General features: G+C 47.7%; 1 protein-coding gene across 6 annotated transcripts in view; it reads right to left on the reverse strand.

Annotated features, from left to right (window-relative positions):
- Positions 1-21,068, reverse strand: part of DZIP1 (DAZ interacting zinc finger protein 1) — a 70,323-nt gene that overhangs the window by 44,582 nt on the left and 4,673 nt on the right. For 3 of the 6 annotated variants that reach the window (XM_053310139.1, XM_053310140.1, XM_053310137.1), the window contains exons 2-6: positions 15,462-15,954; positions 12,917-12,982; positions 3,142-3,226; positions 2,778-2,905; positions 1,500-1,661 (exon numbers count right to left, since the gene is read on the reverse strand). In XM_053310139.1, coding sequence (XP_053166114.1) covers positions 1,500-1,661; positions 2,778-2,905; positions 3,142-3,226; positions 12,917-12,982; positions 15,462-15,929 — 909 coding nt within the window. In that variant the 5' untranslated portion in view covers positions 15,930-15,954. The remainder of the gene's footprint in view (positions 1-1,499; positions 1,662-2,777; positions 2,906-3,141; positions 3,227-12,916; positions 12,983-15,461; positions 15,955-21,068) is intronic. The other 3 variants (XM_053310138.1, XM_053310142.1, XM_053310141.1) reach the window with 3 other exon arrangements.

The raw sequence follows: 21,068 nt of genomic DNA on the forward strand, positions 1-21,068 counted from the left end.
TATCTAAAAGATTACCTACCCCCATATAATTCTCTCTACCCATTCAGAGAATCAGGGAAGGGACTTTGCCCCATGTGAGTATGCCTCCTGACTCTGACTGGCATGCATGTAGGACAAGGCCTTTGGTCCAGTCCTGGTTGCTCACGAGGCAAGGCAAATCTGTAAGACCTTGGCGGGGTCTGAGGGAACAAGCTGATTCAACACTCCTTGGAGACAAACTGAGCCCTCAAGTACTCCTGAGCCCAAACTACCTTTCCTGGACTCTAGCTCCCTACCTGGAGAGGGGAAACCTTAAAGAGACAGCCCTCTAAAGTCTGGTACTCCTCATCCACTCTACCCGTCCCCTGTTAAGCTTGTTGATGGCACTAGTATGCAGACATCATGAGATGTGATGGTGTGTGAAAAGCCGGCTCTGTAGTGGGTTTGGATTCCAGAGAGCCCAGATAGGGATGTGCACGAGTGGCCCAGATAGGGATGTGCATGAAAGGGAGAGGTTCCCTTAAGGAGCCTTAAGGTTCCCTTAAGGAGGTTCCCTTAAGCAGGTCCTTACTTGCTCTGCTGCAGCTCCACCACTTTTCTGGATGAGGCACTCGCCCTAGCAATGGCTGTACAGGGGCTGCAGCATGTTCCCTGCAGCCTGCGCACATGGCGTTGATATGTGCATGTCTATGTGCATGCATGCATGAGAACCATTTGCGTGGTCAGCATGGTGTTGCCAGAAAAGCAGCGGGGTGGCAGCACAGTAGGTTAGGACCTGCGTACCGGCTCCTTAAGGGAACTGCTTCCGGCCCTGCTGCACCGGTTTGGCTGTGACTGCCTGAGCCAGTTTGATGCTTCCCAAAGGAGGCACCGAACCAAATTGTGTACAATCCTAAGCCCAGGCCCTGAGGAAAAATCCTTGGGAGAATTCTAGCCCCGGAGATTCCCCAAGCTCCAGTCCAGTGTCACAGTCAAGGGCTTGGACCAGTCCTGCCGCCTCAGATTTTGGCCCAGTGACATGGTCCAGTGCTGAGGTTAGTGCTGGTCCCACCTCCTTGGTGTCTGTCACTACTGTGAATGGGAGCTGTGACAGGCCAGGCCAGGCCACCTTTCCATTGTAGCATCAAGACTCCCTCCAGTTTGGCTCCATCCCTTCTGGCTTCTAGGTATCTGATGAAAACATGGTTGTTTCACAAAATGTTTGATCTCAGGTAAGCAATGAGGGAGGTGCTTCTGTTACAGCCCTGTTTTATCACTGCTGCTTCCATTTTATACTCCATTTCATAACTGTATTCTATACTTTTGCACTGTACTTTTTAAGTGTCTGTGAGCTGCCCTGGGTCCTTATATGGACAAAAACGTGGCATACAAATCAAACAAACAAACAAACAGATCAATCAACTGATAGAGTTTAGAAAATCTTATGGGCCTTTCACCTAAGGTTCCATCTTGTGCTTCAAGAAGCCATCAAGCCAACCTCACTTCACAGCTGTTTGAAATGGCATATTTCAATTACTTACATTTTCCAATTCTGTATTCTTTGCAGTTAACTCTTTAAACTCCTTCATAAACATCTCTTTCACCTTCTCCAATTCACTGGCCAATTTCTCTTTTTCTTCTTCTTTCCACTTGTGAAATAATTGCCGAATCTCCTCCTCTTTTGATCTATGTTTCTCATATTCCTGAAATTAACAATGTAATTCTGGAATTTTCTTATGGGTTCTACAAATACAGAAGTTCAAAGCAGCACAAAGGTCTTGCCTGAGAAACCTGCAACCTGGTAGGCTACTACAGGGCACTTCAGGGGCTGTTATACAGGTTGCTTTCTATTGAAAAGAAAGTATTCTGGCTGATAGTCTCTCCTGACTAAAATATTTCAGTCTTACAGGCGTTTTGCTCAGCAGTGGAAAATAGCCAATTCCTTCTGAGAAAGCAAAGTTTGCTTGCTAGTATAATAACCAGTTACTGTTACTTCTGTTTATACTTCCTGAGCTTCCCTGCTATGTCATTGACTCCATTTACCGAGGCCTGTGCTCTATGCTGCTCCTTTCCCTCCCTCCCCACAGTTTTAGCAGGTTCTCATGCTTCTACTTCATTCTAGTTCTGATTTTTACTTTAGCTCTTGTTCAGCACTATGATCCAGATTTTAATTCTCTGGCATAGACTCTGCTATTTCTGCTGTTGCAGCCCTCCAATTTCTCATACACCTCAGCTTGACTACCTGCTCGAGCCTCTGATCTTAACTCAACTCTACTCAGGAGTCTGGGATCTTGGATGCGGGACTCATTAGCAGTTTGCCAGAGGAGGGTAACATCAGCTTGCTCTCTGCCATGCTGCAGTATCACCACTGCACCTAGCCAGAGGATGGTATTGCAGTCATCAGTTTGAGCAATGTATCCCTCAGGTACAGAATGAGCTGATCTTGGGCTGCCATCCCCATTTGCCTACATAACCTCCAACATGTCTTCCTGTAGGGCTGCCTGACTACCTCCAGACCACCAACCTGACAAAACTATAATACAGTCTTTGCATTGCATTTCTTGATCAAAATTAGCTCTGCCCCTAAGTGACTTATGACCACAACCCTGTGAAGATAATCCAGGGCCTAGCTTCATGCACTGAGCAGGCAATGAATGCTGCAGGCTGCATGGGAGAGAAATAGAGCCATTTAATGTTCCATTCCTATTTTACTCTATCTGATTAAAGCATGTGTAAGCAGGATCACAGCTGTAGTTCATTGCTTGTGATATTATTGAATAGCACCTAGAGATAGAGTATTGATACAGAGTATGTTCTACCTTAGACAGTTTGACTATATGAGCCTGTTGCTCAGCTTCTAACTGAGAACTGGTAAGCTGTAGCTGCTCCTTTAGCTTGTTGATTTCTTCCTGTAATTTATCCGTCTGTGCTTTTCCCTTCTGATCTGCTTGAAAGAAAAACATATTGATGATTTGAAGTGGGGCGGGGGGTAGGGGGAGCTCTTCTTACAGTGCAGTTAGATTTTGGGAAGCACAGTTCTTCCTACAGAGGAGTTTCAAGAACATTTTTCGAAATTTTTCCTGAAGACTGCAGGGCCTGGTAATTTATTCCTCAAAATAGTATTACCCAAGGGCTACAAAGAAGAACTCTGCAAGTTTACATTATCTTTATTTCAGAACTCACCAATGTATGATTCTTCTGCGTGGCGACGCTGCAGATGACTGTGCAGGAAGGAATAGTTCATAAAAGCTTTGTCACAAAATTGACACTGCAAAATAAAAGTAGCATTTGGTCAAAAAGCAGCATTACCTGGTCTATGTGATTGTAATTGGAGGAATTTTCCCATTGCTAGTAGGGATGGGCACAAACTACTTCACTCCCGGGAGATGGGGGGTCGTTTAAGGGGCAGGGAGGGTGCCCTTACCTGCTCCGCTGCTCTTCCTTTGCTTGTGATCCCCCCAAAACTGCTGGCACGGGACTACAGCGTACCTCCTTGCAGCCCCAGTTAGGGATGTGCACAGAACCAGTTTGGAGGCCCTTTATGGGCCTCCAAACCAGTTGTTCCGCCGGCTCAAGGGGGGGTTTGACTTTAAGGGGGGGAGAATGCACTTACCCCTCCCTCTGCTTTCTCCCCACCGACGCTCCGTTAGCAAAGGGTCGGCTGGGGCAGCAGCGTACCTTCCTGCCGCCCCGTTGCCAGTGCTAGGGATGTACATGGAACCAGGTAGGGGAAGTTCGAAGGCAGGGGGTGGGGGTGGGCTAACTATAAGGGCCGGGGAGGGTGCACTTATCCCTCCCTCTGCTTTTCCCTGCTTGTTAGTGTTGTACCAGAAGTGGCCAACGCACATCAGCCACTTCTGATACAACGCTGACCAAGGCTGCAAGGAGGTACACTGCAGCCCCGCACCAGCGGTTTTGGGGAGAGCACCGGCCGGGGGAAAGTGGCAGGGCAGGTAAGGGCACCCTCCCTGCCCCTTAAAGGAATCCCCCTACCTCTGAACCGGCTCGAACGCTGGACTTTCAAACCGGCTTGGCGCCCTTTCTGGTTCACGCACATCCCTAATTGCTAGACTGGGACTCATTTTCAAATTTAAGGCTGCTCTCCAGTCTTTTCTGAAAATATTTAATCCATTTGCATATAGTAGAGCAAACGTTGCTCTTTCAAGAAACCTTCTGAAGGCTGCAAGACAGAATGTCAGGATGCAGGCAGATCACAGGTCACCAGTTGGCCATCTCTGATTCAGATTATTCCTGCAACCTGATTCTATGTGAGCATTCCGGTAGCACTTGCAACCTATGTTGGGCAAATAGGAGCCATTAAGCTTTGTTCTACTGATTATCAAAAGCCAGAAATATCAATTTGCTATAAAACTTGTTTTGTGGGAACAGAGTCTCAGCCAGAACTATCTGAATGTGCACAAGAGACAGATGGCTTATCCCAAAGCCGGGCCATCTAATCAACACTTCTGGCTTTTTGGGTCACAGAGGGGGAAAAAGGGGCAAATTCAGATGTTACATTAAACTCTGATTCACCATTATTAGCATGAGCCTTAGCCTTGCATAATGCACCCTCCCCTTCACGCATTAGAGGGAACATTTTCTGCTTCTAGCATTGGTTTCACAAAAACTGTGATTTGTCCTTCCATCTGAACCCAGCAAATCAGGTTTATGAACAAGCCAGAATGTCAAACCAGGCAGCATGGTGTAAATGCATGTAAATGGCAATCTAAGAACCTGCTCAGTGGAATTAAGACCTGGTTTTTACTGCTGAATTTCTAACTCTCATCTACTATTTAAAATCCTACTACTGATACCTACTATGTTATTAAACATAAATGCCTTGAAACAGCCACTAAGAGCATAAATAATTAAATTACAGTACATTTTTGTTGGATAAATGCAGGAATACACAACGCCTTGAAAGAAAGGGTTGAGTGCCAGGGAAATGCCAAAAAGCAACAGGGATCTACTACTGAAACATACCATAACTAAATGCTTTAAATTGGCTGTGAAATATTATCTAACCAAGTCATGTTAGAACTGTCTCACTTGCCTGTAGTGGTTGCATACTTTATTCCACTTTCGCTCATGGTACATTAGCATTGTACGCTTGGTAACGATGAGCCATGTACTTAGCTCTTATTCACAAATAAACACAAATTATATGAATACCAGTTCTTTCAAACAGTGGCTGACATTCTCAAGAAGCATGCACGCTTCCAAGGACCATGGGGACTTGCCAGGAACTGCTGAGCAACTCCCCCCAGTCCTCCTGTATGTGCGCTGTTGCACAAGAGCCCTCAGAGTTCAGAGCGCTCTCACATCTCTGGAGGAGATCTGTAGGATCAAAAACACACTGCTGAGGGTCAGCAACATGTTTCTTATCTTACAGAAGGCTTCCAGAGCATGGGCAGTGCTCTGAATGAGGATTCTTAGGAACATAGGAAGCTGCCATATACTGAGTCAGCTCAAAGGTCCATCGAACTCAGTATTTTCTACCCAGACTGGCAGCGGCTTCTCCAAGGTTGCAGGCAGGGATCTCTCAGCCCTATCTTGGAGATGCCAGGGAGCGAACTTGGAACCTTTTGCCTGCAAGCATGCAGGTGCTCTTCCTAGAGCGGCCCCATCTCCTAATGGGAATATCTTACAGTGTTTACATGTAGTCTCCTCTCAAATGCAAGCCAGGGTGGACTCTGCATAGCAAAGGGGACACTTCATGCTTGCTACCACAAGATCAGCTCTCCTCCCTGCACATATACAGGGGCCGGGGAGCTTCTTGAGGCTCTGGCATGTACCTGTAGTCACTTGAAGCATTTGTGCTGCTTCATTAGTCAGGATGTCAGCCAGTGGGGGGAAATATTGCTTGGCTATGTGCTCCTTGAAATGAGTGCATTTGAACAGTAGCTTTTCTTATTTTCAATGGATGCAATAAAAACTATCAATATGTGTACCATAAAAGAATATTTTAATGTCTATGGCTTGTACCATATAATGATACATAAAACACCCATTAAAATGATGCTAAAGCATTAGGCTGAATGAGTAGATAGTGTTGTAAAAGCAAAGAGTGTGTGGATCAAGCTCTGACCCTATACTTGCTCATATGCATTCTTGTCTACTTTATATATTTGCTGGCAAAAGGATTATGTGCTTAAATGTTTTCAGGAATAAGGATTACGGTGGCAAACAATGTGTAAGCACAGAGACTAAGCACATACATTTTGGACACAATCCAAACACAGTTGTGATATTTAGACACATGCAATTGGGCACTCGATTGCAGCCTTTATTATTTCTGCTGCAGTACCCAACGGCTATCAACAGACAACAAGCAAATGTTTGAAATGTTGCTCATAATGGTAAGTAGAAAGGAACATTGGGTCCTACCTTGTGAAGGGTCCTTTTCCCCTTATCTGGACATCATCATATTGGGATCAGGCACTGGGCATGCTCAAGACAGACCGGATATTCAAAGAGGTAGCTCCTCCCGCTGCCTGGCGCCATCCCCCAGTTCCGGGATCAATGCGAAAGGCGAGGAAGGACCTGTTTGCTCTGCCACAAAAAACACGTTAAGAATAGGAAACACAAAGGTCAATAGGCAGAAGGAAACATATGCACAGTGAACACTACGAAGTCAAGAGGAACAGCAGAAAGACAAGAAGGGGAGGACCTGCGACCCTGGAAACTGCCTCCACCCAAAACACAGTTCCCTCCCACAGATTTAGCCTGCCACAAGTCCAGCCTCCAACCGAACATCTGGGCGGGCCTGATGATCTCCAGATCAGAGAAAAAGGACCCTTCACAAGGTAGGAACCAATGTTCCTTTTTCCCCTGTCTGGAGATCATCATTTTGGGACATACCCAAGCAGGAACTCGTAGAGGGGTCCCAGAGGTAGGGGGGAGGATGTTCAGACCACCTGCTGAAGAATTCTGCAGCCGAACGCTGCCTGCGACTCCAGAAAGGATGGTATCTTATAGTGTCGAATGAAGGGTAACACGGAGTGCTAAGTAGCAGCTCTGCAAATGTCCACCAGGGGTGCCTGGGTAGAGAAGGCCACGGATACTGCGGCGCTGAGGGTAGAGTGCACCATAATCCCCTGTGGTGGATGCAGCCCTAGGCTCTCGTAGGCCAAGCAGATGCAAGCCCGGATCCAAGCTGCCAGGGATTACTTGGAGGGGTATTGGCCGAGGTTATGAAAGGAGAAGGACATGAAGAGTGAGTCCGACCTCCTGATGTCTCTGATCCGTCAGACGTAGAAGCGAAGGGAGTGACGAACGTCCAGCTTATGCCAGTGAACCTCTGTCGGGTGAGTGGGGTTAGGACAGAAGGACGGAAGAACCACCTCCTGCACTCGGTGAAACACCAAATTGATCTTGGGCAGGAAGGTAGGGTCTAGCGTGAGCTTTACCTCTTCCGGAAGAAACACAGAGAGCTCCTTGTGAGCAGATAGTGCCCCCAACTCCGAGACTCTACAGGCGGATGTAACTGCCACCAAGAACAAGGTCTTACAAGACAGGAGCTTCAGGGAAATGGAGTGCAGAGGTTCAAATGGTGGCGCTGTCAATACATTGAGCACCTTATTGAGGTTCCAGGACAGAAAACGAGGAACTGGAGGCGGAGCCAGGTTAGAAGCTCCCTTAAGGAACCGAGATATATGAGGGTGTAGAGAGTGTGTACCTGGATCAGAAATTTTCAGGACCGAGGATAACGCGGACACCTGCCTCCGCAGAGTGGACGGTTTGAGTCGGAGAGCCAACCCTGCTTTTAGGAAATCCAGAACATGGGGAACTTCTGCTGAGAGGGGGTCGAGATGTCTATCCCAGGCCCAGCCGGAGAAGGCCGCCCACGTAGCCTGGTAGATGTGTTGTGTGGACGGACAGCGAGCTGCCAGGATAGTATTCAGGGCCTGAGATGAATCCCCTTCGGATCTCAGGTTGCTGCGTTCAACTTCCACACGCAGAGATGCAGCCACTGTGGGTCCGAATGAAATATCGGTCCTTGTCGAAGAAGATCTGCCCGAAGGGGAAGCCGCCATGGTGGAGCTGTCGCCAAGTTGACCAGGTCCGCAAACCAAGCCCTCCTGGGCCAGTGGGGAGCAATTAAGATTATTTCTGCATGCTCCATCCGGATCTTCCTGACCACCTGTCCCAGAATTGGCATAGGGGGAAAGGCATATAGGAGGCCCATTGGCCAAGGGGTCACGAGGGCATCTGTGCCCTGAGCAGATAGAGAGTGGAATCTCGTGAAGAACTTGGGCAGGTGAGCATTGAGGGGGGACGTGAAGAGGTCGATGAGAGGGGTGCCCATGCACTGCGTGACCTGATGAAAGACCTGAGGGTGAAGCATCCATTCTGATGGGTCGACTGATTGGCGATTCAGCCAGTCTGCCTGCGTGTTGTCCACCCTGCTCAAGTGTTCTGCCCTAATAGAGAGAATGTTTCTTTCCACCCACTCGAAGAGAAGGTTTGCTTCCTTCATCAGGCCCTTGGATCTGGTGCCGCCTTGGTGGTTGATGTGAGCCTTGGTAGTAGTGTTGTCCGTCCGGAGGAGGACGTGTGCATCCCGGATCAGTTCCTGGAAGGCCAAGAGGGCTAACTTGACAGCCCGAAGTTCTAGGCAATTGATGCTCCATGAGCTCTCCACTATGATCCAGGAGCCCGGGGCCAGGTGACCCTTGCAAATCGCTCCCCATCCCTTGCAGCTGGCGTCCGATGTAATCAAGGTCCTGTTGGGTTCTGTGAAGGCTAGGCCCCTTTCCATGGCAGGGGACAGCCACCACTGGAAGGAGAGTCTGACCTCCTCGGATAGCCTCACCTGAATCCACGCACAAGAGGAGATGTCGTCTTAATGAGGTAGTAGCAACCATTGGAGGGGCCTGGAGTGCCATCTGGCCCACGGGACGCAATCCATCACAGCAGTCATCATCCCCAAGACTTGCCCCAAGAGCATCACATCCGCCGCTTCCGCCTGGAGGAGGGGGAGCAAGCTGGACGAGAGTTTGACTCTCCTGTCCTCTGGAAGACTGACCAGAGCTGGGATGGTGTGGAATACCACTCCGAGGTGTTGGAGGGTCAGAGAAGGGCACAGATTACTCTTGTCTCGGTTCACGACGAAGCTGTGGTCCCTCAGGCAGTCCAATGTGACATGAACGTGTAGATTGGTGGTCTGGAACGACGGCGCCCAGATGAGGAGGTTGTCTAGCTAGGGATGAATGCAAACGCCCTGTAGGCGCAGGTGTGCTGTCAGGGCTGCCATTCGTTTCGTGAAGACTTGGGGGGCCGATTAGAGGCCGAACAGGAGAGCACGATACTGAAAATGGATACCATCGTAGAAGAATCAAAGAAAGCACCTGTGTTCCTGGAGGATCGGAACATGTAGGTAAGCCTCTGACAAGTCTATGGAGGCTAGGTAGTCCTGAGGAAGAATGGCTTGTTTGATGGCCTGAAGAGACTCCATGCGGAACCTCCGCTTTTTCACCCATCTGTTGAAGTGTCGAAGATTCAGCACTGCCCTCCAGGACCCATCCTTTTTGGGAACCAGAAAGAGAAGTGAGTAAACACCGGAACATTTTTCTGTGTAGGGCACTGGCTCGATCGCCTGAATCATGATGATGAATTGCCTCGAGCATCAGCCGATGTTTCTCGGGGCGTCTGGAGCACGGGGTGGCGAAAAGGAATCCTGGTGTGTGTGAGTTAGGTCTATAGAGTAGCCTTTTGACACTATGTCTAACACCCACTGGTCCTGGGTCGTGGACTGCCAGGTGAGAGCAAAGTGTTGTAGTCTGCCCCCCGACAGCCATATAGTCATTGTCTCTTCAGAAACTGGTTGGGGGGGGTGGAGGCCTTACTGCCCTGCTGTCTGAAGGAGCCCCTGCCCATTGGTCGCCACTGGGTCCGGTTGAAACCTCTGAAGGCGGACTGTCTATATTCTCCTGAACGAAAGGAAGGCTGGAACTGGGCCTGTCTATAGTTTTGAAAGGAGCTCTTGCCACGAGGGGGCCTGCGGAAATCCCGTTTAGTGGAAGGCATCACCCTTTTCTTGTCCTTGGTGTCAACTAGTACGGAATCTAGAGGAGGGCCAAACAGGTTAGTGCCCGAATAGGGAGAGGCTTGTAGGGCCATCTTAGACCTAAAATCGACTTGCCAGCCCTTGAGCCATAATGACCTGCGCAAGGCCACCCCTGTTGCTAGGGCCTGGAAAGAGTGTTGGACACAGTCCAGGCTAGAATCTGCCATAAAGGCCGCCGCCTTTGCCAGCTTATTAAGACCTTGGCAGAGTTGAGAATTACCTGGGGGAACCAGTGAGGCCAACTGTTTGGACCATAGGATAGATGCCCTGGCAAATATAGAGTTAGCCGTAGCCACTCTGATTACAGTAGAGGCCGCCTCATGTGATTTTTTTAACAGGGCATCGTTCTTTTTGTCCTCCGTAGATTTAAGCTGCTCCTGACTCTCCATATTTCGCAAGGAGCCTGACACCATCTGGACCACGGGGGGGTCCACTTTAGGTGAGGTCAGCAGGGCCGAAACTTCTGGTGACAAGGTATAGTGCTTCTTAGGAAGGGACCCAATGGGTCTGCAGGAAGCAGGATATTGCCATTCAGCTAACATCACCTGTTTGAACAGGGTAGGGAAGGGAACCAAGGGAGAAACCCCCAAAGAGGAGGGAAATACCTCCTGGTCAAACTCAGAGGGAGGGACCACATCTGCTGAAGAAACGTCTTTTATGGTCCTCTTGGCCTTGAACAAAATAACGTCAAAGTCCTGGGATGAAAAAAGGCATACAGACACCGAGGATGCAGGGGTAGCTTCTTCCTCGGAGAGTTTGCCCTCCTCCTTTTCCGACTCCCCACCAGGGTGAGTAGGAAACTCAAAATCCGGATTTGAAGATACCGGAATGGGTTGAGGGACCGGATTGAAAATAGGGGAATAGAGGGAACAGATATGGGTCCAGGAAGCGGACCTGGGGCCGCTGGAAGTGGCCGTTCACCCCCCTTCCTAGAAACCTTAGAGGGGAAACGTTCCAAATCAGAATCTGCAGAGGAAGAGGAGGGTCTGTGCCTCTTACGTCTGGGAGCGGGTGGTTTTGGTGCAAAGCGCCCCTTCTCTGTGATCGGTATGGCATCCCTGCCGGCGAGGAAGAAGAGAGACGCCCACGTGGTCTACTGAGAGGTCCCACTGGGGCAGGAGGAGGCTGAATTGGGACAGGGAGGGCAGGCATTGAACCCCCTTTGGGGGCAGGAATCAAGGGAAGGCATTCTGAAATAAAGAAAGATTTCAACCACTGAGCCACATCCGCAGGGAGGGGGAGCCTGAGACAGTACCTGCCAAGGCTGCTGGAAGCGCTTGAGCCATTGCTGCAATAGGTGCTGCGGGTGCAGGTTCACTGGGCTCCTCCACAACAGGGCAGGTCGCAGCTCTCTCTGAGTTAAGGTCTGGTGGAGCGGGGGGGGTTGCCACTGGACCGCTGCCCACGACAAGCACGGGTGAGGTGCTGAGGGAAATAGACTCACTGGAATGGTGAACGTCGCCCTTGCCCTTCTTTGATTTATGCTCCTTAACGCGGCGCAAGCGCTTGCAAACAGATTGAATAAGCAGGTGCTCGCTAAGCCGCACCGAGTCTGACAGCGTCTTCACCCTTTTTTCTCTCAGGCCGCTCTCTTTGCTTTCTTTGTTGGGCTTGCTCTTTTTAGCAAGCTTCCGTGGTGAGAGCAACTGTGGAGGGGGAGGGGCCGCCGCCGAAGCAGGACTGGCCGTCCCCGAAGTAGCTGGGGCGCCCGCGGGGGGCTGGAAAGCATGAGCAGGCATTTCGGGAGCTAAAGTGCCCTCCGATAAGGAGCCCTGGAGGAGCTCCTCTGCATGAGCTACTTCCATGCCGCCTAAGCAATCCAGTCAAAAACAAAAGTAAACAGTAAAAAACAAAGTAAAGCCAATGGAGCCGAATCGTAAATTTTAAAAAAAAATTTTTTAGGTAAGTTTGATCAAAAAGGAAGAAAAATACTACAGGCAGCTCCTTCCCACCCTCGCACAATGGAACAAACACACACAAATAGCAGACAGTGGGGAAGGAGAGGAAAAGCTAAGCAGAGCAAATCCAATACGGCCAGCCTTGAGCAAGACAGACCGGAACTGGGGGATGGCGCCAGGCGGCGGGAGGAGCTACCTTTTTGAATGTCCGGTCTGTCTTGAGCATGCCCAGTGCCTGATCCCAATATGATGATCTCCAGACGGGGAAAAGGCAAAGAGTCTAAGCTACCCAACCAAGTAGCCTGAGGGATGGTTTAGACTTCCAGCAGAATGAGGTGGCAGAATGGACTATACCACTTCAGGCTGCAGTTGAAGGGTGATCACATTATTTATTATGATCCCCTGCCCACCACCAAAGCAAAAACAAAACACCAAAATATTTCTATAAAGAGAAAATAGCACAGCAGGAAGCAGGCTGGGGTAGAACCTTTATTTTTCACTTTTTGCACTTTTCTTAAGTGCAACATTTTTCTGTGCAGAACAATTAAGGAAGTGTCCCTACTCTGCAGTGTGAAGTGATTCAATCTATTTTTCCATTTGATTCTGTTGCATGTGCAGTCTAGACCTTTTGTCTAATACTCTGACTGCTTAGTCTTCAATACATAGTATTTTCCATGAGCCGCACACTCTATTCCTGAGCCTCAAATTTTGATTCAGAATAATTCAAGATTTCTTATTGCTCCGTCCTCTGTATCTATTCTTGATACGAGTCTTAAAATAAGTCAGACCTACTCAATTCAAGCTCAAATGAAGAACTCTGTTTGATGGTTGACCTGTATCAATATTTTAATAGGAGAAAGAAAGTAACTGCAAGTCAAGCTATTTAAAGGCATATGCTGCCAGTTTTCATCATATCCACTGAGAATAAGAACCACGAATTTAAATTACATGAAGATAAATTTAGATTAAACTTCAGAAAAAGTTACTTAACTGGATCAGCAGGTGAGCAATGGGACAAACTGTTCAGAGCTCTTTTTGTAGGCATCTGTTGCAGGTGCTGTAAGTATATAGTATCCTACCTTAGAGAACAGGCATGGATCTTAACTCTTCTAACTCTTGATTCTATGTTCACAATTACTATGAATACCTGTAGATTAATTATTGACACTAGCTGCATCAGTAGCACATACATGCTTAGAATGGGACATATCAAAACAATGCTAGTACATCACCACAAAAAAACAATATCCTGCAGAATTGAAGAAGACACGCCAGTAATATCAAAAGTGTGTGTGTGTGTGTGTGTGTGTGTGTGTGAGAGAGAGAGAGAGAGAGAGAGAGAGAGAGAGAGAGAGAGAGAGAGAGAGATTCCTACTACTGGGAACTTTCCCAGGAGGCATGAGTAACCTTTCCCATTGTGCATCTTGATTGACTAGGAAGCAGAATCCCCCCAGCCCTTCCTATTTCATACAAACCAGGTGTCTATATAACTTAATCCCATGTACAGATCATCAGTGCTGAGATTCAGTCACAATTTTACACCCCAATATCAGAATTTATAAACGTATAGTACAAGAAAATGCAATTGTATGACAGAGGCACTTTCTGGGAAAGAGAGATTTGTCTCATCTTCAACTGAAATGTACAGCCTATTTGTTCTCCAAGAGGGGTTTAAATCATTTGCAAGTTGCACGATACCTCTATCTTCTTAGGCCCCCTTTACATGTACTTTGAATGCTGTGGTTGCATACTAACCACAATGGGCCAGTTCAGGTAATCCTTACCACACAATAAGGTAGTGAGCTCAGTGCACACATTCCCCTTCCCCTCCCAGAACAGCACTCTACTTCTCATAATTGCACAAGAGGGGTCATCTTAACACACCTTCATGCATGACTTAAATACTTAAAGCTACTTTCATGTAGTACTTCATAAAAGCAGCCACAACCATTATTGCACAGTAAGCAGGACTGGTCAGATATAATTTGGCCCACTGTTAGCGGCACACATGTGGATTTAAACTACATGAAGGCTATAGGGACTGGTGTGGGGATAACCATGTGATCGCAAGGTCACATGGAACCTTTCAATAAAGACATTTAGTCTTTGATCATATGGCCCAAAACTCACCCTTTCTGAATTCATAAGCAGATACATAGTACAGTGGTGAATTTTCCCATTCCCACCGATACATATGACTGCTATGTAAATTGTTTTGAGAATTTTTAAAATTGAAAAATGGTATATAAATATTTTTCGTAATAAGATTCTGAAACTACACAGCCTACTTTCTGAAGATCAGATGCACTTGTGATACTTGCAGAATACACTACTACACTACGCATTATCTTAGCCAAAAGGCCAAGAAGCAATACACTGTAATTTGCAGAACACACAAGCAGGGTGTACATTCAACAAGGCACTGAGGCCATGTGGGGACTGGTGCAGAGTGCAGTCTGTCCCGATTTCTGTTTAGTTGTGTCCAAGAGCAAACAGCACACACCTTCCACTGGGGTAATTATTGCGCAGTATATTGGATTCAGAGCAAGAACCAAGTCGCCTGTGTGGTCAATACATGCCCTGCAGCCTGACTGGATACATATTTGCTCAAAAGCAAAATCCCAAGTAAGTTTGCATAAGGACCGTAACCTTACTTTGTGTAACTTACTAACAATAGGGAAAGGGGTGGGATAGGAATGATGATGTACCACAGAAGCTGTGGATCTTCCTCTCTAGGCAAATTAACTTCACTTTTTGTGGGATTAGACACCAGGCCAAGGTGGCCCTTTTCAAGGGGGTTTTTTGGTAACTTTTTTAAAAAAATTCAAAGTATCTTTATTAGGATATTTATTATACTAAAGGAATTACCCTAGCTGAGCTTCTTGAGGTTGTTTTTCTTTTCTTTTTAACCATTAAAAAACCATTAAGGTTACCTAAAAATTTTATTTACAAAAGTATGTATATGGCATCCCTTTCATCCCAGTGGGATCCTCAAGACTGCTCACTACCCAATTATCTCCCCTCAGTGTAGTACAGCTCTGGATCTTGCAAGTAGTTTCTATGGAGCCTTTTAAAAATGTGGTATATTTTTTATGCTGTTTTAGAAATATGTGTTGTTCGCCACCTTGGAGACTTCTAATCGCAAGGGGAGTAGAGTTATGCATATGTGGAGGAGACATAAAAACAGCAAAAAGGAATGAATCCAAATTATCTAATTTGGAGCAAAGGGGTGGGACAGGGTCTCACCCAAGTGCTCAACTGCTGCCTGTCCTACCTTTCCCCTGCTAACTGGGCAAAGAGGCACCATTTAAAAGTGGCGATTCTCTTTTATTTAGCAGGGGAAGAGCAACTGGCCCTATCCAGCCCCAGTACAGCATTCCTCCAGTGGCTATTGCTGGTGCCTAGCTTATATTTCTTTTAAGACTGTGAGCCCTTTGGGGACAGGGAGTCATTTTATTTATTTATTGTTTACTTAGGTAAACCGCTCTGGAAACTTTTGTTGGAAAGCGGTATATAAACATTTGTTGTGGTGGTACCTGGTGGCAGGTGGCCCCCGCCTGGAGCATCATCTGCTGGGTGCCGAGCATCTTCTTGCGGCGCTTGCACTCCACCTTGAGCAGCCGGATCTCCTGAGCTCCGCGGGCGACCTCCTTGGCCAGCTGGTCGCGGTTGGCGTCGGCGGCCCGGAGGAGCTCCTGGCCGGCGCGGAGCTGGGCGCTGAGGTAGTCCTGGGAGTGGAGCAGGTATTCGAGGCAGAGCTGCGCCAGGCGCAGGAGCTTGAGGAGGAGCGCGTCGGCGGGGGCCTGGCAGTGCGGGCAGCGCTCCCGCTCGGCGCTGCAGAAGGTGACGTGCCCCAGGTGCTCCTGCAGCACCGCCACGTCCACCTCGGCCGCCACCCGCTCCACGTCCACCGCGCTTAGCCGCCGCCAGTCCGGGGTGTCGTGCCGGGGGCGGAACTGGAACGGCGGCAGGACCGCAGGCAGCGAGGAGGCCGCCGAGGCCATGGCAGCCCCGCTAGCCTGCCGGACGCTGCAGGGAAGAAAGAGGAGGAGGAGGAAGACACACACACAGACGGAGGCCGGTCAGCGGGCGCCCAAGGCGGATCGGGCCCGGCCCCCTTCCCCGTGGCGCTTTGCATGCCCCCCTTGCTCCTCCCGACGGATCTTCCAGGCCGGGGGCGGGCGCCTGCTTGCTTGCTTGCTCGGTGGTGTGCGGGCTGCCCACTCCCGCCTCCCTGCGCCGCCGGCGTCTCCCGCGTTGCTATAGGAACCAGGCAGCCGAGACCACCCGGCGCAGGGCCTCGCGCTGCTACGGAAGGCCTCGCTGCAGACACCGGCGGGGGACTCCAAGCCTGCGCCCCTGTTGTGCTCACCCACGACACAACAGACCCACCAAGCTAACACCGACGGCTCCTCTCTTCGCTCATAATTCATCTCTTTTCTTTACACAATGTGCAAAGCCGGTTAACTCTGACTCCAGCACTCCCAGAAAAAGCCGTTCTTACATCCCGTCTATCTCGCATATAAAGGGGCTATAATTCCCCCACATGGCAGGCTTCATGGTGTCAGGTCTGGAGAGCCGGAGAAAAGGGATTTCCTTTTCCAAAGACTCTTCTCCCGGGTTTAGTTGTGCACACAGCACGTGTCAGACACGTCATGTTTTGTGCACAACTAAACATGGAAGAGTCAAGAACCATAGGCAGGCACCTTCACTTTATTACTTAGCTGTCCCCTATTGTCCCAGCGACTAGACTTGGAGCACATTAACTGGGGACGTGAGCTCTCTCTCTCTCTCTTTAAAGCATCTATAATATGTTTACAGACAATAATAATATTCATTTCTTATTATTTCTTATTCATTATCTTATTTCTAAGTCATCGGATATTCATTTTCACAGAAGCCGGAATTTTAAATATATTATAATATAATATAACCAGCCATCTTTGGGTGGGATTAGATGATGTGGTGGTCTGGAGTAACAAGGTTTTAAAGTTGTTGTGCCATCGAGTCGGTGTTGTCTCCTGACGACCACAGAGCCCTGTGGTTTTCTTTGGTAGAATACAGGAGGGGTTCACCATTGCCATCTCCCGCACAGCAGGAGATGATGCCTTTCAGCCAGGGGCGTAACTACTATTAGGCAAGGGGAAGCGGCTCCCTGTGGGCCCCCACGCCTCGAGGGGGCCCCCAGAGGCAAGTCACATGACTATATATTGTGAAGTGTGTGTGTGTATATCAGCGAGGGGCCCATTTTAAAATTTTGTCTCTGGGCCCACTCCAGCCTTGTTACACCCCTGCTTTCAGCATCTTCCTATATTGCTGCTGCCCAATATAAGTGTTTCATAATAGCAGGGATTCGAACCAACAACCTCTTGCTCCCTAGGCAAGTTACTTCCCCACTGCGCCATCAGGCGCCTTTAGTTGCCCATAAAGCACTTTAAGTAACAATTAGTATGAGGACAAATGGGTCTTATAGTCCAAAAATATGCATGTCTACTTGGACGTTAGCCCTACTGAGTTCAATGGTACTTGCTTCCAAGTAACGGTGAACAGAACTGAAGATGGAATGAGTGCATTTGCTACTTATACCTGTGTTGTATAAGATCCAGCCTGAGTAGAGTTCTGAAAAATTCATGTTTGCTTACTACTTTGTGACATTTTAATTGGTCCTAATAAAAGTGTCATCTTACTCTGGATTTTGTACTTATATCATTATTTTCAAATCCCATCGGGGTGACCCAAGTTCATTAGATGCCTGAAACAGGGTGCCAAATGCCATGCCACTCTACCTGCCTGCCATATGGCTCAGCAATAGGGAGAAAAGTAGCTCATCCTCCTCAGCACTCTGGATTTGAAAAGCAGAAGAGTAGAATAGGGAGAGGAGAGGTGGACCAGAGTCTCTCCTCTTTCCCTTCCACACTTTCTCTTCCACTCTGTCCTCCTTTCCCTTTTCAAAGAGCCAGTGGTGTGTAGTGTTTGGAATGTTGGACTGGGGAAACAAATGTATGTTCAGCTATAAAACTCAGTTAGTGACTCAGAGTCTGATGAGGTATCTTTCATTCTAACATACTTCACAGGGTTGTTGTGAGGATAAACATAACCATGTAAACGGCTCTAGGCTCCTTGGAGGAAGAGCAGATATAAATGTAAATAAAATATAACAAAATCTAGGGCACCGAGGAGGAGGAGGAGTGACTTCATGCTGCCACAGAACCAAGTAGTGGGCAGGAGGCTAAGTGGGGTAGCAAGTTAGGATAGCTTGCCTGCCCCAATAATCCACCACCTGAGGCAAATGCCTCTCTTCACTTGTTCTGAATTCCATGATTTGAGATACCTCTCTTTTTTTGGTCAACAATATTTCAAGAATACATTTCACTACAAGTTGCTTCCATTCCAATTGATAAAGTTTTTCCGTTTTCTTTTTATCCTGTGTTTGAATCAATCTTTCTATTCAATGAGTATGCTTCCTCAAATATATATGAATAAATAATTGTTGAACAACACTGCAATTTCATCAAATGATATACCAACATTTTAAAATGTTAAGCTCTGAGAAAAGATAAGTGGTCATTGATGGTAGCAATAAAAATGAAAAAATAATTTTTATATACTACACTTTGTTACAGACTAATCCTTTTGGATTTATGCCCAATATATTTTAACATCGTTAAGCTATGGTCTTATCAAAACATTGTGCCATTTGAAAGAAAGTACAATCTCTTCTTGGACTTAATATGTATGAAAAATACAACTTTAATCTGTGTTCAGATGTTTTTATATCCTAGGAGGGTACACATTCTAACAAATGAGAAGCCAGAATAGGCCCAGCTTTGAAACAGAAAACAATATTTTAAGGAGCTTCATTGTTGAAGTTGTTTCAAGCGTAGATGAAACATTTTGTGCACTCTGCTCCTGGTAACATTGCACTGAATACTATTTTTAAACCATTTTTCCTACTCTATTACAACAAAGACAGAAGAATTTTAAAATATTCTGAGAGGATCTTCAAACTGGCAGCAAGTGCAGCTTTTTCAAAATAGGTGATATAATTCGAGCGAGCAGTTCCAGAGATAAGCCTGGCAGCTGCATTCTGCACCAGCCAACTGAAGTTTCTGAATATTTTTCAAGGGCAGCCCCATGTAAAGCCCATTGCGGTAATCCAGCCTCAATGTGACTAAGGCATGGGTAACAGTGGCCAGATCTGCCTTCTCGAGAAAGGGGCACAGCTGGAGCACTAGCAGAAGCTGTGCGAAGGCACCCCTGGCCACCGCTCCTAAGCCACTTCCACCTGAGCATCTAAAAGCAGAGCCGGGTCCAGCAACACCCCCAAGCTGTGCACTTGCTCTTTCAAGGGGAGTACAATTCCGTCCAGAGCTGATAGAATCACCCAATCCCAACTGACTTTACTACTGACCAGCAGCCCCTCCACCCTGTCTGGATTTAACTTCAGTTTGCTAGACCACATCCAGCCCATCACCACCTCCAGCCCCCAGTTCAATACATCCACTGTTTCCCTAGAATCTGATGTCAGGGAATGGTACAGCTCAATGTCATCTGCATACTGATGACAGTTCAGTCCAAACCTCCTGAAGACCTTCCCAGCAGTTTCATGTAGATGTTAAATAACCTGGGGGACAATACTGAGCCTGGTGGGACCCCAAAGGCCAAGGATTCGAGCAAAAGTCCCCCAGCACCACCTTCTGCAACTTCCCCACAAGAAAGGAATGGAACCACTCCAATGCACCACTCCCGAGCCCTATACCTGTGAAGCAGTCCAGAAGGATACCATGGTCAATGGTACTGAATGCCTCTGAGTGGTCCAGTAGAACCAACAGTGATGCACACCCCCTGACTAGTTTCCAGCATAGGTCAGCTACCAAGGCAGTTTCAGTCCCAAACCCAGAGTGAAAGCCAGATTGAAAAGGGTCTAGATAATCCATATCACCCAAGAATATGGAATAATCCATATCACCCACTTTGCAGGTGCACAGACACCACACACTCTATCACCTTGTTTAGAAAGGGAAGATTTGAAACAGGCCGATAGTTATCAAAGTTGGTGGAATCAAGGGAAGGCTTTTTAAATAATGATCTTATCACCACTTGCTTGAGGCTCAATGACAATGCTTGAAGCTCCCTTCTCTTAGTGAAGCATTAATAATTGGATCCCACCACCTACCTGTTCCTTCCATGACAGATTTTACTAACCATGAAGGGCAAGGATCAAGAGCACATGATGTTGCCCCGCACACTGTCTAGGCTCTTATCCACTTCCTCAGGCTGCACTAACAGAAAAGAATCCATCACATTCGGACCAGATGGTTGCTAAGGCATGTCTCCTAGACTGCCAAAATCCTGGAGTCCAAATTGGCATGGATGCGAGCGATTTTATCTGCGAAGTGACATGCAAACTGGTCACAGCGGGCTGCTGATTATTCTTCCCCCATCATATGGAGGAAGAACCCCCATCATACAGCTGCCTCCACATTCCAGATTCACAGAAACCGAGCGGATACATAAGCCTTCGGGGCAGACCACTACTACTACTACTACTACTACTACTACTACTACTACTAATACTATGGATATTTATATACTGCTCTTCAACAAAATTCTCAAAGTGGTTTACATAGAAAAAATAATAATACATAAATAAGATGGTCCCCTGTCCCCAAAGGGGCTCACAATCTAAAAAGAAACATAAGGTAGACACCAGCAACAGCCACTGGAGAGATGCTGTGCTGGGGTTGGATAGGGCCAGTTGCTCTCCCCCTGCTAAATATAAGAGAATCACCACTTTAAAAGGTGTCTCTTTGCTCAGTTAGCTAGCTGGTCCACCATCCCTGAAGACAATGGTTGAAGCAGCCAAACTAAACCCCAACAGATGATGATCTGCCCATGACAAAGGAGTCAGGAAATCCCCCCACCTGCAAATCATTCAGTTCCTGGTTGGCAAAATCCAGGTCCGGTGTATGTCCCACAATGTGAGGAGGACCCAATATTAGCAGAGATAGGCCCATGGGTGGCCATTAAATCCTGAACAGCTCCTACTAGGCAGGTCTCAGCGTTTACATTGAAGTTCCCCAAGACAATAAGCCTAGGGAAACCCAACGCCACCTTCAAGACCACCCCCACCAGCTCAGGCA

This window comes from Hemicordylus capensis, chromosome 3 (assembly GCF_027244095.1).
Source record: "Hemicordylus capensis ecotype Gifberg chromosome 3, rHemCap1.1.pri, whole genome shotgun sequence".
NCBI lineage: Eukaryota > Metazoa > Chordata > Lepidosauria > Squamata > Cordylidae > Hemicordylus > Hemicordylus capensis.